Genomic DNA, 17,079 nt, shown 5'->3' with positions numbered 1-17,079 from the left:
CATGCCTGATGTAATGTTCCGATAGAATAGCAGCTTGGGCTTGTTGGTTTTCCATCCTGCTAGTAACAGCGCAAAATATAGACAAGGGACGAGACAAGAAGACACAAGTCAGAAGACAAGTCAGCGCTTTTGGTGTCTTCTTGTCTCGTCCCTTGTCTATATTTTGCGCTGTTACTAGCAGAATGTTCCGAAGTTGGGCCGTCTTCAGTCTGTAAGAAAAAGCACCTCTCAGTTAAATAGTCCCGAATCCATTGATACATCCGGCCACCAACTCCAACAGCCTCAAGCGAGTTCAGTATGGCCTCATGGGCGACGTTGTCGTATGCTCCTTTAATATCTAGGAAAAGTGCCACTGATAGGCGCTTGAGGCTTTTTTTTTATTTTGGACCCAGGTTACGAGGTCAATGACGTTGTCGATGGACGAGCGACCTCGACGAAAGCCCGTCATGGCGTCCGGATAGATGTTGAATTTTGAGAAGATTTAACTTAAAAGGCAAGTGCTGTCAATGTTTTGTTTCATGACATTTGTTTGTGGGCTGTCATTCTCAATATTCCGAGGAATAACTTTGTCAAGAATGTAAGACATGGTTGAGCGTAAGTTTGGGTATGTTAGTATACCATAACTTTTACTGTTTTAGCGCACGAAAAGGGACGAGAGACAGAAGTACGACGCGGACATAGCGCTGTATTCGCGTTGTACGTCTGTCGCTCATCCCTTTTCGTGCGCTAAAACCGTAAAAGCTATGGTTGAGCAACTTTAGATGTAGAATGGTAGGAAAATATCACCCGTATATACCACATGCCATGTTGCAAGGCGTCGCACATAGATATACCTAACATATATATATATATATATATATATATATATATATATATATATATATATGTAGTCATATAATGAGAAGCCAACAAACACTGACACCAAGTAAAATTGGTGCCTGCGGCAAAAAAGACGTTCCACGTCCGCCGCCAAGGTCTGTGAGTGGGGGCGCTGGCTAACACTCCCAGGGTTCTACTAGTACACATAAATCCCCAAGAAAATGGATGGGGAAACGCCGCCGCGGTAGCTCAATTCGTAGAGCATCGCACGCGACATGCGAAGGTTGTGGGTTCGGTTCCCACCTGCGGCAAGTTGTTTTTTCATTCACTTTAATTTCCAATTATTAATCATTACTTTATTTCATTTATTAAGCACATGCAATTTCCCCTATGTTGTAGTTGGTGTCAGTGTTTGTTGGCTTCTCATTATATGACTAATAAATATCGGGTCCCTCGGTTAACCCCCTTTCTTCTAGTCTATATATATATATATATATATATATATATATATATATATATATATATCGAATGGTCGGTATGTGAATATTTTCACACTTGGAAAACTACAGGAAATCCATATTTCCACTCCCGTTGCGACAAAAGTGTGTGCATGGCACTAGCTGTGACACCAGGTATATACGACGTTGGTTGACTGCTGAAAAGAAATTTTTCGCTCTTTCAACGCCTGCCTCGACGACATATCTTACTGCCTTTAAATATAGATACTTTGGATACGTGCCAAACTGTCCTTTCTTTATTTTTTTTATGTGTCAACTGTATGTGCCAACGCGGGACCTGTATTTTAGGGTACGCAGAGGATCGCGTTGGTATTGAACGCTTCCGTAGGAACTCGGGCTGTAATGACAGCTGGAGAAACGAAGCTTTGTGGGTGTAGGGCTGACATGTTCGAGAAAGAAACAAAGATATAGCACCTAGCCTAAAGAAAAGTAGGAGGAAATGTCACCAAATTACTTTGACAGTTCAGACCATTACTGTATGCAATGTGCCACGTAAAGTGGTACTCCGGTGTATTTTTCTCATACCAGCGCATATATTCAAGGATTACCATTTGGTTCGAAGATAACGACGGTTCGATTCCTGCAGCTATTACTCCGCTCATTTGCTATCTGGATTTGTCGAATTCTAGCTAGTGTAGCGTTCGGTCTTTCACGCTCATTGCATATCTATCTCGGGAATGTTACGCTAGTGCAAAAAGGTCACGGTACTCGCACAGGCAGTGTATACATGCGCTTGCTGCTTCTCGCTGGCCTTCACTGGACTGCGAAGGAAACGTTACTCAACGTGCGCCCGTTCGAAATGCCACGAACTGGCAAGTGCAAACAACAGCCACATCCGTCACTACCTCGCCTCTTTTCCAGCCGTACAATCTGGTTGGAAAATGAGACGCCATGAAGTCTTGGACGCACTGAGCTGGATCGAGCTGGAAGTCCCTGGATCGAGCAACGCATGCTCATCCTCACCTTCCGCGCGACTCTGTCTTTAGTGAAGCCGTGCAAGCGTGAATGCGATGCATTTAATGCGCGAAGGGCTGCGTCTTCGACTGTAACTATGGCCGGTGTTTGGTAAGAATTTATCTTGCCCAGCTATACACGGTTGTTACCACCCGACGCTCCCGAACGGCTGGTTATTTTGATCATGAAGGCGAAGCGCCTGTCCCACCACACACGAAGCGAAGAAGCATTTAAGCAGAGTATTTGCATTATCTGAGCATAGGAGTATTTGAAGGCTACTCGAACATTTGAATAGAACTTTGGCTCAATTATCCATTGACTATGGTCCAGAACGTCGCGCAATTCGCTCCTATAGTATACGAATATTCCCGATACTCCACGCTTAAAACTACCCCTCGTCCCTCGCCTCTACCCCCCCCCCCCTGCCAAAGAAATAGGAAGAAAATCAAAGTGCAAGTTTTATATTCGCTTTATTTTTTTTTATTGTCATCAGTCATGGCGCTTTACTGCATCAAGACGGCAAGTTGAGCCAGTTGGTTAAGATTCGTTGTAAGGTTCGTAACGGCGCAACGCAAGACACGGACAAAAAAATGTAAAAAGGACAACATGGCGCTGAAGCGCTGTGTTGTCCTTTTTGCTTTCTTTTTGTCCGTGTCTTGTGTTGCGCTGTTACGAACCTTACAATGGCGCTTTACGCCTCGAAGACAGGTGGTAGCGGAAGTATATAACAAGAACGATCGTAGTCGTTGTTCCAGGGCCGTCGTGGAGACTGGCGTGCGTCCATCACAGCTTCGCTAACCGTTCAAGGCGAACTACCATGCCCGGGTGAAGTTCGCTTACAGAACGGCAACCTGGAAGCAGAGAGAAGATATTCTGCCTTGAGCATGACGAGTGGCATGAACCAAATGTTCTATCACATGAAGACACCGACTGGTATTTTATTATATATTTCTGTAACGACGCATATAATCGGTGCTCAGTTACTTTATGAGGTCTCAAATGCTCACCAGACAATGAACGTGTGATAATATGAGCGTGGTATTGCTGGTACCACCCAACTCGCATGAAGCAATACGTAATATAGAGTGCGGAGAAGAGCGGGGCAAGGAATTCGGTCTTTCGGTTATTTCTTCGATAGACGTATTTCATCACCTCGCCACCACTGCAACAAAGCACTCCGGAAGTTGAACTCCTTAGCATGCTCAAAGGTAGATATAGCAAAAGCGCATAGACTTTTTAAAGCGAAGCTTCCTTTGCCTTTTCTACTCACTTTTCGGGTTCTGGCTGCTGCTTTGCACGACTGGCCGGCAACGGACATGCGGAAAACGAGGCGGCCCGAAACGGCCGGGGTCGCAAGTAAGCGCGGATGTGATCTTCGACACAAATATGTCGTCGTCGTCATTCGGCCATCATTCCCAGTCCACCGCCTTCATGTCATTGTGGTCATTCCTTCGCTGCCATGTCATCCTCATTCCTCTGCCGTCTTTGCTCTGTCGTTCGTCATATCGTCAGCATGCTGCTCTCGTCGAAGCGTTGTCCCCGTACCATCGTCATTGTTCAATCGAAGTTATTCGATTGTCATGCCACCGAAGTCGTCATTGCTTATTTCTAATAGTCACTGCCACACAGTCGTCGTCCTGCCGTCCTGATCATTCCATCGCCGTCGTTCTGTCGCAGTGATTCTACTGTCGTCACGCCTTCATCTGTCGCTCTGTTAGAATCGGTTTGTGAGAAACTTTCACTGGAGTTTGCGAAGAACGCTGTTTTTGTTCAGCGACAATTTTGAAGTAGTGAGCACAGGAGCAAGTCGAAATCATTTTCATGCGAAGTATCATATGCTCCATTACGCGAAAATCTGTCGAGGTCGGCGGCTCGACGAAATGATGGTACGAAAGTGGCTGACGGCACGAAGAGTAAAATAAATTGGACTCCAATCCAGGCTCTGAAGGTGGTTGGCCCACGAAGCTGTTGTATCACCTGGTGCGCGTTCTACTCCTGTATGCCACGAGACTGATGTCCTTTCTTTATCAGAGAAGTTCTCTAAACGACTCCTGCAAAATAACTTGGCTCGAGACATTGTCGACATTCGATCATTTCAACAGGCCGTCGCGTGTCTTTTGAATGCTTCAGAGTCCTGTGTTGGTACATTAGAATGCTCACCTAATAACTCTAGTTCAATTAGTCGATTACTTGGAGAAATCAGCTCTTTTTAAAATTACCAAGCTGGTCTTCTGAAAGAGCGCCGCCCGGACAGCGACTGCCTCAAGGGGAGTTCGAAGAAGTAACCGCTGATAAGCAAAGCCTTTGTCCACTATGATTGCGACACCAGACGACGAGGCGAGTGCGTCATCGAGGTTTTTTCGGAAAATGGCGCATTGCCTGAGGAAGTAAGTTTGTATTGGTTTCATGTGGTTCTCCTGAACACACAGCACCTTTGGATGGTATTGGTGTAGAAGTTCTTGAATTCCATCGAGGCTGTACATAAGACCTCTCACGTTCCAGTGTAATATTTGTGTATACATATTATTTGTGCTTTTGTCCCGTGTGTCAAGAGGATTCAAGTCGGCTTACGGATGAAATCACTGTCAAGTCGGCTCACAAGTGAAATCGGTCGCTAGGCGAGTTCTTTTACATGTGAAGGTGCAGTGACGTCACTCCCTGGTCTTTTTGTATGCTACAGTTTCCGCTTCGTGGCAACGTCAGCTTATGCAGCCGTAATCTGTAGTGGAAAACGCTTGTGGCGAACGCTATGCGCGATGGCAAGGTTTCTGGTTCTATTCACACGTAAGCAGTCTTCAGTCTGTCTGCCGAATTTTTTAGTGCGAACCATGTCGCCGAACATCAACTTGTGGCGCTCGATTATGCACATCCCGCGCTGAATGACGATGACGATCATGCGCATCTCACGAAGGAAGGAGGATGGGACCCAACGATGGCGGCGTAATGATGATCTGACAACGCAGTGACGATGGCAGAGGGAAGACGGTCGATTGAGGACGATGCACTATAACGAAGGAATGACTGCAATGGCATGAAGGGCATGAAATAGCGACGATGGCATCACCATGGCGGCATGTTGGTGCTGGAGATTACATCCGTGCTTACCTTCGTCACCTGCCGCCCTAGGCTGCCTCGGTTTCACAATGTATTGCGCCTGTTTACAATATGACCGTTAAAGATGAATCGTGCAAGACAGCAGCCTACAGGCAGAACCGAAGTGTTGGAGGGAGAGGCAAAAGACAAAGATTTGCTTTAAAAGACAGTTACACCAGAGCATGCACAATGTGAATGGCACAAAGAAAAAGTTCATCGTGGTGTTCACGTCAGGAAGTTGTGCCTGGTAAAAGCAGTACACGCCACGAACAAATAAGGTCACTATCTACCATTGAGCAAGGTTTTTCACAACTGTCCTTTGTTTATAGGCGCAGGAATGGAGCTCTTGAGATTTCCTTATAGGTAATACGCACTTATCAAGGATGTCAAGACGATCACATATATTCTACCGATGACCACAAATTGTGCGAGTTCAATGGGTTTGCGCTATACGGAAGCGCCGGGGCTACCGCAATATACGCAATCTGAAGAGGGCCCTTTACGTATTCGACATAAAACGCGGGCTTTGCGCCAGCTGGAAACGCAGACGATGTAGGAGTTTGCATAGTGCCCGTGCTGTATGGCCGTTTGGTCAGAAGCTCATTAAATGGTCTATTTTGCGCAAAGGAGGCGATTTTGTCGTTTCATCGAAACACATTGCATGTGATCACTTCCGTCCTTGTTCCTGAAGTCATGCTTTGGTGTCGGGTGCAGCAAATGGTGTTGGTGTACGTTTATTCAAAGTATCCGTCGCAGCAGTCATTCTTTCAGTATTTCAATACCCGTTATTCTAATATGGCTTCGGATTCACTGCAAACGAATCTTATGATCGGAACAAGAGGCGGGGTGCAATATTTTTTATTATCTTAATTAAAAATCCAAGAATTGTCACCTTGAAAATAGCGTTGCACTACTGCCTTCAACCTTGCGTCGGAGTCAAAGTGGTGCGTTCAATTTTGACTGTGAACGCTTCCGACCACAGTTATCGTTGCTTGTATACTACCAAATAGTTCGGCTCTTGTACATGACGTTTTGTAAAACAGGTGATAACTTTCGTTTGATTGATATGACAAGATGTAAAATGCAGCCGTCGAACTTGCATCTCTCGTTGGTTCATTTACGAAAACGATCCCTTTGTTCTCCTCTATTCGCTTGTAGGAGCGCCAGACATTTTACTCCAATGGATGACTTGTATGCATAATTTCTACACGAAGAGCTTGCAGCGTCGCCAGAAGCGTCGTACCCTCCAAATATGGTTATTCTTGCGCATGTGATTCTGTTGGTGCCCTTACTGTAAGTGTCTTGCCTCACTACGCAACCACACACGAAAATCACACTATTTTGTTCTCCTTCAATCATGCGCCAGCGGTATAGGTTCACAAAACTACAGCATTTGCTACGCATCATTTGCTTCTAGCATACCTACGCCTGAATAGCTTCTACTCGCAAGTTTATCCTTCCTTGATATTCATTCTGTTACTGGAGTGTAACTGCTTCACGTGTGACACTTGTGCACAAGTTCACAGTGTACAAAGTAAATCGCTGTCAAAAACGCGAGAATGTGCCCCCCCTTTCTCCTCTACGCTCCCCTCTAGGTTCCATCGCTGCGCTTTCTACATCTTGTAACAAGCCCAGTCGTAGCCTATCCGGCGGGTACTTTTTTTTTCTTGTGCTGTGTATTGTTAACGCTGTAAACAAACTTCACTGACAAGAAAAACACTTCCTTCGCCGTAATATCTGATATGAAATTGATCTGAGCTTTTCAAGGTGTTTAGTCAAAAAACAAATGTTTTTTATGCGTCTGGGTTATATACCGCCTAATAGACAAGAGACAACGAGATAAGTGCACAAGTTTCTTACCCATAAGGGCCATGGCACGGTCCGTCTCTGCTCTTAAAATTTCGAGAACCTTGAAGGCGCCCTGTTCGCCCTGTTGAGGTAAGCATAAAATAGTTGTACGCAGGGTGTATCGCCTGGATTTTTTAATAAGACTGCCGTCAATGTTAGCCTTTCCACATTGGACAATTATTCGTAACCAATGGTTTATAAAGAACATGTTATTGTCCTTGCCTTTTCCAAGCATAGCCACTCTAACCGACTTGTCCTCACTCACCACAGCCTGCAGTTCTTTGCTATTGTAAACATCTTGACCCAAAATCTCCCACATCAGGAACTACGCTCACGTACTAACATTTCGGCGTCCGTCACAAAACCTAAGGCGAGCAAAATTCAACCGGAACTTTGTACGACTGAGCCGTCCATTGACAAACCGCATCATTCGGCCGTTACCCCACTACCTGTATTTTCTCTTCGTTTTTCAATGTTCTCAATCTCCAAACTAAGCGGATTTATTAATGATTACGCTGGCATTGGCCGCTTATCATTAGCCTATTTCTGAAATCTCACTTGCCCAAGAGACAGTAACAGAACCAACCACACTAAACAATCCTGTACATCTTCGCGAGAACAGGAGAGCGAGATTATGCACTCACATTGTAAGCTAAGCCGTAGAGTACAGGCCTTCCAATGAACACTGCTTGCGCCCCTAGAGCGAGCGCCTTGATCACGTCGGTACCGAGGCGGATGCCTCCGTCAACGTACACCTGGCAGCGGTGCCCCACGGCGCGGACAGTATCAGGCAGCACGTCAATCTGAAACGTAATGCGTTGTTGTTGTTGTTGTTGTTGTTGTTGTTTTTTATATTTCCATGGTTAGCGAGAGTGTATGCTGCACAAGGTTGGCTTCAAAGACGTTTCGAATTTTCTTTTCAAGCATTATGGAATTTTCGAAAAGCGCTCGTGGTAGATAGCATAATTTTTTGTCGTTGGGCTGGATTATTCGAAGAGGCGGGCATTACTAGCACGAGAAATTGAATCATATCTTCAACTAATTAGCAAAACATTAACGAATTAACTTATTGATAATATTACGGCAGATATGAAATTTACGAATTGTAGCCTGGGAGTTCGCAATACGCATTCCACTTGAAACGAATTCCCAGGCTGTGCCAGTTTCGACATATTTCCTAAAGTATGAGACGAAATGCATAGGCGTTCCAGCTACATTTGTTCGTCAATGCATTAAAGAGTGTTTTATTGAGAAAGTAAGCGAACCAACAGTGCATTTTTACGGCGAGTTTGATGGCGCAAATCTCCAAACTGGTGTCACTCTGGAAATTCGTTCAAAATCAATTCGCCTGGTAATCTCGCAGGCTATAATTCGTAAATTGCAATATGTGCCGTAAAGTATTTCATTGGGAGGAGGAATAGTGAACTTCTCTGAATTAGTTGAACACGTATTTCGATTTTTGTGTTAAGTAATGTCCGCCGCTATGCCCAATCCTGCTCAAGGATTGAAATTATGAAATCTGCGACAGGCGATTTTTAACAATTCCATAAAGCCTAAAAATGATCACCCAGTATAGGTAATCGAAGCAGCTATTTCTTTTTACGCGCACCACGTTTTTCCGTTCCTACGTTCACTGCAGGCGTACTGTGTCATTGCCCCAAGAATAACAAAAGCTCCGGTGGCTGAGGCCCAGTCAACGAGGACATTGTCAAATGTCCGAAGCGCCTTCCCTCACCTGTGGCTGGTTTCGTTTGCTGTAAGTTTTCTAGCTAATGTTCGCCACAGGCATGCCGTGGCTGCAGTAGGTCTGAATCTTCGAAACCCTCGGTATATCTGCACTCGATCAAACATCTGTTCTGCTCCCGTATTCATAGGTTTCTCTACTTGAAGTAATACGAATCCTCCTGAATGCAATTCCTGTGGCTGCAAATTCCCTGCAGAGACCGAAATGACCAATATGTATCGATGTGCGACTGTAGGAGTCAATATATCATATAGCATATGGATACTTTTGCGCACAGCATTACCTGAACATCAAATACCCATGTTTCTGCTTTTCAGTATTACACATCTATGATTTCTATGCATGCATATTGATTTTGTAAGACGCTCTTATCTACACCAATAATTTCAATTACTCGTAAATTTTCCAGCAGATGACGGCTTGGAATTTATAAGATTATTATGTTCCATGTGATTTTGATACACCAACGCTGCGTTGCAAGTTTTATTCACAAATATTGATCTTCCATCTGCTGCCTATTTGGTCAAAAAGCGCAATCCGCTTAGACCAATTAATTGAATGGCATCTGCAAAAATGATAGTTCATTCATTCATTCATTCATTCATTCTGAAGATTTCTGCAGTTATGCCTACCATCGTGCCGGCGTACAGCTTCAGCAAGATTCAAATGATGCAGTCAAATGAAAGCGTCTTTTGAATCCAGACAACTTACGGTTGCCGGAACACAGTCAAGTTGGCGCCCTCCGTGATTAGAAACCATGATCGCCGAGGCACCGTGTTCAACGGCTTGAATGGCCGCTTCGGCTGCGCAGGGTCATGAGGAATTCACAAGTATCGTTGTACTTACAATCAATACAAATTTATGACCAAACTCTAATGAGAAAAGTTGACGATTAAATATTTTAGGCCTTAGTTACTCGATTAAGTGAGCTAGATTGTACGTGTTCTGGGATCAAACAGCGCTAAAGACATAACACAGAATAATAAGGCACACGATGCAGCGCTAACTGCAAGCTGACCGGTTTATTTCGGGAAGAGTGCACGTTATAAAAATTAGAAGGGGATTAAAGAAAAACGTGGAGACGCAAAAGTCCTTCATTCGAAATTAGAAGCTTGAAGAGTGCATTAATTTCAAAGGAAAGCGAACTCCCTATCACAAAACCCCAACATAGGTAATGGTGACACGCCACGGCCCGCTGCGATGCGTAGCAAACGACGCCAAAAATATCATGTGGGCGTTGCTCGCTATTATGGCCAAATATGGGCGGATTGCGATACTTTACCACACTACCGCAACTGGAACAGTGCCTAGCCATACTTCTGCGCGCTTCTGCTTGAGCGCATTAGCGTGCTCGCGCTAACCGTCGGTGCCCGATGTAAGAACGGCCGCGCCAAAGTAGAACTGCGTATACCACACTCGTTTTGCGCGGACCGGATTGCGGAAGGTGGCTCTTGGCACAGGTTTTAGGGCGCGAACTGGCGTTATTAACTATTGGGAAAAGTGATCCAAGCTTGTTCTTGACGTTTAAAACTGCTGTAAAACAACTCCATGCAACACTCTATGACAACGTCACCCTTTAACGTGAGAGTTAACGTACTGCCTGGTTTGCACAACTCCAGCCACTTTTCCAACCTGATGACGCGCGTAAAAAAAAAGGTGGCGGAACACATCTGCCGATAACTGTCCATGGTAATGCGTATAGCGTTGAATCAATATAGCGACACAACGTCGTCGTGCCACCGTCGAAACGAGTTATGTATGAGGCGAATACTGCAGCTGCATTCCTCGTTCTCGCTTTACGAGGAACACTCGGCGCCATCTCGCGCCACTGCCGGGAAGCCTGCGCGTGGCCTCAGAAATCCATGGTGCACCGATGCCAGCGAACGCTGAGAATTGTTCGCTCGCTTGCCGCCCACTCAGCGGCACGTACTCAATGATCCAAGCTGACGAGAGGCTCACTGAAGAGCGGCACATAACCAGTACATTCATGGTACAGCTCGCTGAAGCGTTGGCGTGAAAGGCGTTCATTGCGGCGCATTTTTACCCAGTGCATCTGTGGCGCGGGTGCCAATGCTTCGTGCTGCTGTGCCTGAAGAACCCGTGTGAAGTGGTTTCGATTCAGCTCAGCATCCGGAGAAATGCAAGGAACATTTTTCATCGTCACAAAGCGGCACATTCCCACAAATTTTCGCGAAGCTTATATTGCAACGAGTTCTTGCAACAGAGTGCAGAAACAGCGCGAATGACCGTGAATACGGGGGGTAGTGAAGGAAGACGGCGTTCCGCTGGCGGCCCCCGTACAACAAGTGAAGGAACAAGCAAGGAAGCAAACCGGTCCCGGAAAACGCCAAACGTCGCGTTTGATCCGCCTTATATCTTTGAAGCAAACGATTCGCAGGCAACATTTGGGGGAGCTTTGCCAGATACCTCCCATGGCCGACGACGGAGCCGTCAGTACAAGACCATCGTAGAAGCCGATGCCTCGACGGACTTCCGCCGTCTGCCACCATCATGATTAGAGAGGTAGCTGCGCCCAGTGCTACGTCGCCAGGACCCTCCTCGAAGCAGCTCTACCGAGAGCTCATGACAATATTTAGCACAAATATGGGGAACCTTGAGCGCAATGTCCAGGGAAGTCTCCTCTAACCACGAGCTTTACAAAAATTTATTTTTAACCCTTGTTTCCTTTTTGGTACTTCTTTCGTTATATGGGGTTTCGTTATATGGGCGAACTACACATTGTGTTTGTTTATGATTGATGACGTAATGGGTGATGTGCCAGTAAAGGTCAAATTCGGTTCGTTAATTGCGGCTTTTGAATAATTTACTAATGCAAGTGCTCCGGTGCATCGTGATAACCTTACGATCGAGTGCGCAGAGTTTAGCCCGCTTCCTTGCAATGACCACAAATGACGCCGTGACCAAATTTGAAAAATAAGGGAAGACGGTTATGGCAAATCTGTGTGCGAAGGAAAATGTCTGCGGAATATATACTGCTTTTCTAAAAAAAATTTCTTAAGCAAGTGTTCGTAAGTGCAACGCTAGTTATTATGCTATGCTTCCCGATGTCCCGAGATAACCTCGTTATTGTTAGGTGGAAAGGGGTGTCGTGTTGAGTGCAATGTTTGACGAAACGCTAACGTTCGTGGCCTGAATAAAAGCGCTGCAAATAATCACTAAACCCTTATTTTCTCTCTTTTCCTGCGTTATACGAGGTTCGTAGTAGAATTCCCCGGTTGCCACGGTGAAAGAAAAAGGGCACCTTGTTTTATTTGTTAAGTACTAGGGGCACGTCATGAATAATCTACAGACGAACCTGAAACTGCGTTGACAAACTACGACCTTAGCTTCAAATTACGTATAGAAGCTATCCGAAGCGTACTAAATGTGTTTTACTAACAATGCAGAATTGAACCTGCTGCCCAGAGGGAATAATAATAATAATAATAATAATAATAATAATAATAATAAACACCACCGAAATCACAGTAGTAATGAAGAAGAGGGGGGGGGGGGGGTAGGTATGTGCAACGTTCTCGCAAAGTGACATGTGTGTGGATGAATTACGGCCTGTATAAAATTTTTTAACAAGTGCTGTAAAGCGGCATATGCAGGCAAGTTTTGTGGCGGAGTCATAAAAAGCGTAACGTCATAAATTATGTGATTTTATCACAGGCAGCAGACATTCCTATTGCAACTGCGCTAGAAAGCACGAAGCTTCGCTGAAAATTGGATTGTGATTCTTTAATGTAGCACAAGTACGCTCTTTCTTTTTTTCCCCCTCAATAAGGTCACTGTTTTGTGTTATACATTATCACGAGTACGCAATATCATTGTTTACAGTCGTGTTTCTACGTTTTCCTTGTTTACTTCAGCGATAGGTTGCGTTCGCCCGCCGCCCTTGCCATCTAACCGCTTACCAGTAAGAATTCCTTTGACGACCAGGGGCAGCTTAGTGAGGCTCTTGAGCCAGGCGACGTCGGCCCACGTGGTCTCCGGATTCATGACCTCGTGCGACGGAAATCTTCCACCAGAGGGGGCGACGTCCTCATCTCTAAAGTTGGCGAACCTGTGGCAACCGGCAGGGAGACGAGAAAGCAAAGACGCTGTGTGAGCAAGAAAAATGTTTTGTTTGCGGAAAAAGAGAAAAAAAAATATCGGCCTGGGCGACACTGGGCTCTAACATGCAAAGATGAAAGTTCGAGGCACAAGCGGAATTGCTTATCAAATGATGCGAGCCCCGGAATGGGTCGCGCAGAATGGTGCGTCAAAAGAGAACTTACGCACGCGCGAGTACATGACACAGCGTGATTGCTGAAGCATAAGACTGCCATTACGACAGGACGTGAAAGAGGCAAGACAACACGTATACCGCTGACAAGGCGGAGCCGTTCTGCAGAAACTGAAAAATCCCGTACGGGTTTCCTTTGCAGCTTGGTGCTATAGTCGGGTGGAAGGCGATTGTTCTTATTTTGTGAACCCTCCTACATACACGCTCCAGCATTTCGTAAAGCTGTTTTGCCACATTCGGTGTCCCTGCGCTTGGAGTTGTCGATTGCTCCATTCTTGTGCTGCGACCTGGCGAGCTCAGGTGGCAGTTTGCCGTTGGTCCCCTGTTGAATGCTTGAACTGGGACGACTTTTTCCTGCAACTACGAAGTTTTCTTTGTGATAAACCCAACATGGGTTTACTTTCTATCACGGTGCTGCACTCTAGTGGACCCCAATTTTTTTCCTTTCATACGGCTGACAAACAACCAAAACCTTCGCCACGGGTATAACGTATAATAATTATATTATAATATCATTCTTCTTCATGCTTGATTAATTGTCCGAGCGGCTCCCAGGTCGTCACCGAGATCGACTGGTCGGGAACCCTGTATAAGGAATAGATTCGGGCAAGAGGAATATTTCCGTTGTTATACTGGCCCTTTCGATGAACGGGAAATGCGCGTGGAAAAAAACGCACGTTTACCATGAATTTTCCTTTCTTCTTTTTAATGACAACCTCACTGAACTCCTATGAGCATGCATGTATGTGATGGTAGGATGTACGCTATACGGTGATCTTGTGCTAATCAGTTTACACGACCTTGATGACAGACTGGTTTTTATCACAGCTGCGAGTGTGATCCAGAGTGGCCGCGCCTGAGAAACCTAAAATGGTCTTTGTAGCCATTTTGGGGAATTTATTATCGTTCTACCATTACTGGCTCGATAAGGAACTGTGTGCGTGTAAGATACAGGACGAGGGAGGAGGGGACATCGCTATAGTCTTTGTTAATCTAGCTGGAGTGAATCCAGCGATAGCAATTCCACGACTTGCGTTCACCTTAAACGAAGCGCACCGTACGTGAACTGCGTTCTCTGAATGCACTGCCCGCTCACTTGCAACCTCCAAACCTCCAACTGGCCATCCGCTTATTTGCTTTACCAACTCAATTACCTTGACTGCGGTGGGAGTGAATTAATTCAAGTACTCGGGCCTTCATAATACCATATTCCATGTATGATACCAGTTGGAGATAAGGGACGACACGCGAAACGTGATCACTGGTTGTCTTCGTTGGCCGTCGGTCTATGTCAATTTTCCATGCAATAATTCACTCTAGCAGTTCTCCTATATTCGAGCACCTTCGCATCACGCGCCTTGAAGACCGTATAAGGAAATACAAGAAATAATTTGGCAGAATACGTTACTAGATTACCTGAGCTCCTTTGAGTGATCGTTGAGGAAGTTTCCAAACGTCGCGGTGTTTGAGCCACCCACCGGTATGTCTGCCGTGTAGACGATGGCGCTGTAGCCAGCGCGCTCTGCCCGCCCTACAAGTCGCTGCGTTATTGCACGGTCTCGAAGAATGCAGAGCTGCAGAAAATGTCAAGAGGAGTAAAACTGAGCAACACTTTTCTCACAACGGCTTCTACGACTACGTTGAAGTGGCAAGGTTAGCACATAAGATGCATTGGCATGGTGGCGAAATGTCGATCAACATTATGGCCTAATTGTCTTCCATAAGGTCTCGACGGTGGCTATCACAGGTCTCAAAGGGCAAACCCGTGTTGCCCTGCAGCTCTAAGATATTCATTAACGTCTCGATACACAAGCGCACTGATATGAACCTCTTTGTAGATTGCTGAACTGATGAAAGGCTTTAGTAATTATTTGATGTCCTGCAATAATGCGGACAACGGGTCCAAGCAGGAGAGGATTGTACCTAAATATATTCAGTATAAAACAGCAAACAATTTTACAATGGTATTTAATGGCGGTGAAGTTCGGTGTATTGAATTCCAGTTTGTGCAGTCAAGGGCCTTTACAACGAAGTTCTTAGGACCTTCGAAATCATTTGTTATGTAAAGTCGCGCACTGTAACGCTCATTATAAAGCATGATATGCCTACATTCAACAAAATAAAGCATTTACGATGCATTAATTCAAGAAAGTCTTAGTCAAATAGGTTGCTGCGTTCTATACGCACACTGTCTCGGGCCGAATGTGATACTGCGCAGGGGTCCCCACCATTCTCCGCTGCGAAACACATGAACTATACGCAAACTAAAGCCGCATATTGTCGAATGTCGCTATCGCCTCTCTGGCCATCAAAATGCTTGATTCGTTTGCACAATAATCATCGCCGTTGCCTTCGCTGACATTCACGTCCTTTCGGTCCTATAGATTACACTGAAGGCGCCATCGGCCATGAATCATCAGTTTTGATTGCACCATCATGTCGTCATGAACTGCGACAGATTAGTCGCCATCACATGCGCCCATTCGTTACGATATGCAGCGTTCGGAATAGCCATTTCTGGAGCTGTGCAGCAGGAGCACTAATGACACAGGCACGACCGTCAAGCGCGCCGCTAACGCTAGGAAGCCTTTAAACGCACATGCGCTGAAGCGCTGCTGAGGGCAGCGGCGACACCGCTACGTAGCGCTCATTGTCAAGCAACAAATTAGCTGTCAGGGGCGCCTAAGTTTCTTCGTTGTGTAGGGAAATTAGTTGTTCTGGTCTTCGTTAAACAGGCATTTACAACACATGTGAGAAACAGCAATTCGGCCGAGACATAATCAGACCTTCGTTATACACGTCCTTTCGCTGTAGAGGCGTCCTGCTGTAATTGTTCGCGGGGAGAATGAATATTTGGGTAAGCTAAGTATTGCAAGCACAGGTTGCATGCGATGGCTATCATTGTGGTGCGATGCTCAAGCGGTATATTTGGCTATGTAATCCCATGGCTGAATTCCAAGCTTCTCAAACTGCAACGTGGGCAAGAAATTTAGATGAGCAGTTTTTTCTTCTTTCGGCAGGATATTCGAGTTAGTTAGTCTGCAGCATAGCCGTCTGTGAGTCGTGTCGTGTGAAGCAAGTGAAGATATAGCGTGCTGCTAAATGCTGATTTTTTTTCGGTATTCGCTACAGTAAATAGTTCCGAAATAGCACTACTATGCTTAAGAGAAAGTCTGATGATTGTTTCATTAATCGTCAGCCTTATCGAAGTAGAGGGAGCCGCCTAATTTGTGATTCAAATTTAATTTCTTGCGGGCAATAGAACAAATATTATCGAGATGTCTCATCAAGTTAAAGCGACCGTTCGAAGTTTGTTACTTTACGCCGATGAAGCTAAATGTATCGCAATCTCAAAATCAATTGACATGGCTGGCGTGTAAGCGATAGCGTCGTGAGCACCGAGACCAGTGTGATTTAGGAAGCTAAATCAGACCAATATCGGCGTTTTCGTTTTCTCTTTTTTCATTTTCCTGCATATGTAATCGTTTCCTCGCTCTTCTTTTGTCTGCTGTCGTGTCCGTACCGTCGTTTGATAAGAAAACTAGGAGGCTGGGAAGGCCCGTTGTAAATCAAACGCGCGTTTGTTTTGCAACCTACTCTTCATTTGACCTTCCAGCTCAGCAAAAAACAAAAGCGTTTACAATCGAGGATGTATTTTTGCTCACGTTTGGTTTTACAGGCCCGCCCCTACACTGCCAAGTAGACGGGAACCACTTTCCCTAAGAGATGCCGCATAGCATCCCACGGCAAGCTGTGGAGCCACCTGACCACGGTCGTTAGACTGCGCTGCAGAGCTCAAAGCTGTGGGTTCT

At 45.5% G+C, this 17,079-nt stretch overlaps 1 protein-coding gene across 4 annotated transcripts in view; it reads right to left on the bottom strand.

The window, feature by feature from the left end:
* Window positions 1-2,742: 2,742 nt before the first annotated feature.
* The window catches only part of LOC135914515 (2-Hydroxyacid oxidase 1-like), a 46,878-nt gene continuing 32,541 nt past the window's right edge, over window positions 2,743-17,079 (bottom strand). For 3 of the 4 annotated variants that reach the window (XM_065447409.2, XM_065447410.2, XM_065447411.2), the window contains exons 5-10: window positions 14,684-14,841; window positions 12,897-13,045; window positions 9,688-9,779; window positions 7,877-8,035; window positions 7,245-7,314; window positions 2,743-3,142 (exon numbers count right to left, since the gene is read on the bottom strand). In XM_065447409.2, the coding sequence (XP_065303481.1) occupies window positions 3,075-3,142; window positions 7,245-7,314; window positions 7,877-8,035; window positions 9,688-9,779; window positions 12,897-13,045; window positions 14,684-14,841 (696 nt within the window). In that variant the 3' untranslated portion in view covers window positions 2,743-3,074. The remainder of the gene's footprint in view (window positions 3,143-7,244; window positions 7,315-7,876; window positions 8,036-9,687; window positions 9,780-12,896; window positions 13,046-14,683; window positions 14,842-17,079) is intronic. The other variant, XM_065447412.2, reaches the window with a different exon arrangement.

Source organism: Dermacentor albipictus, chromosome 8 (genome assembly GCF_038994185.2).
Source record: "Dermacentor albipictus isolate Rhodes 1998 colony chromosome 8, USDA_Dalb.pri_finalv2, whole genome shotgun sequence".
Lineage (NCBI taxonomy): Eukaryota > Metazoa > Arthropoda > Arachnida > Ixodida > Ixodidae > Dermacentor > Dermacentor albipictus.
This window is presented reverse-complemented; position numbering and strand designations above follow the sequence as displayed.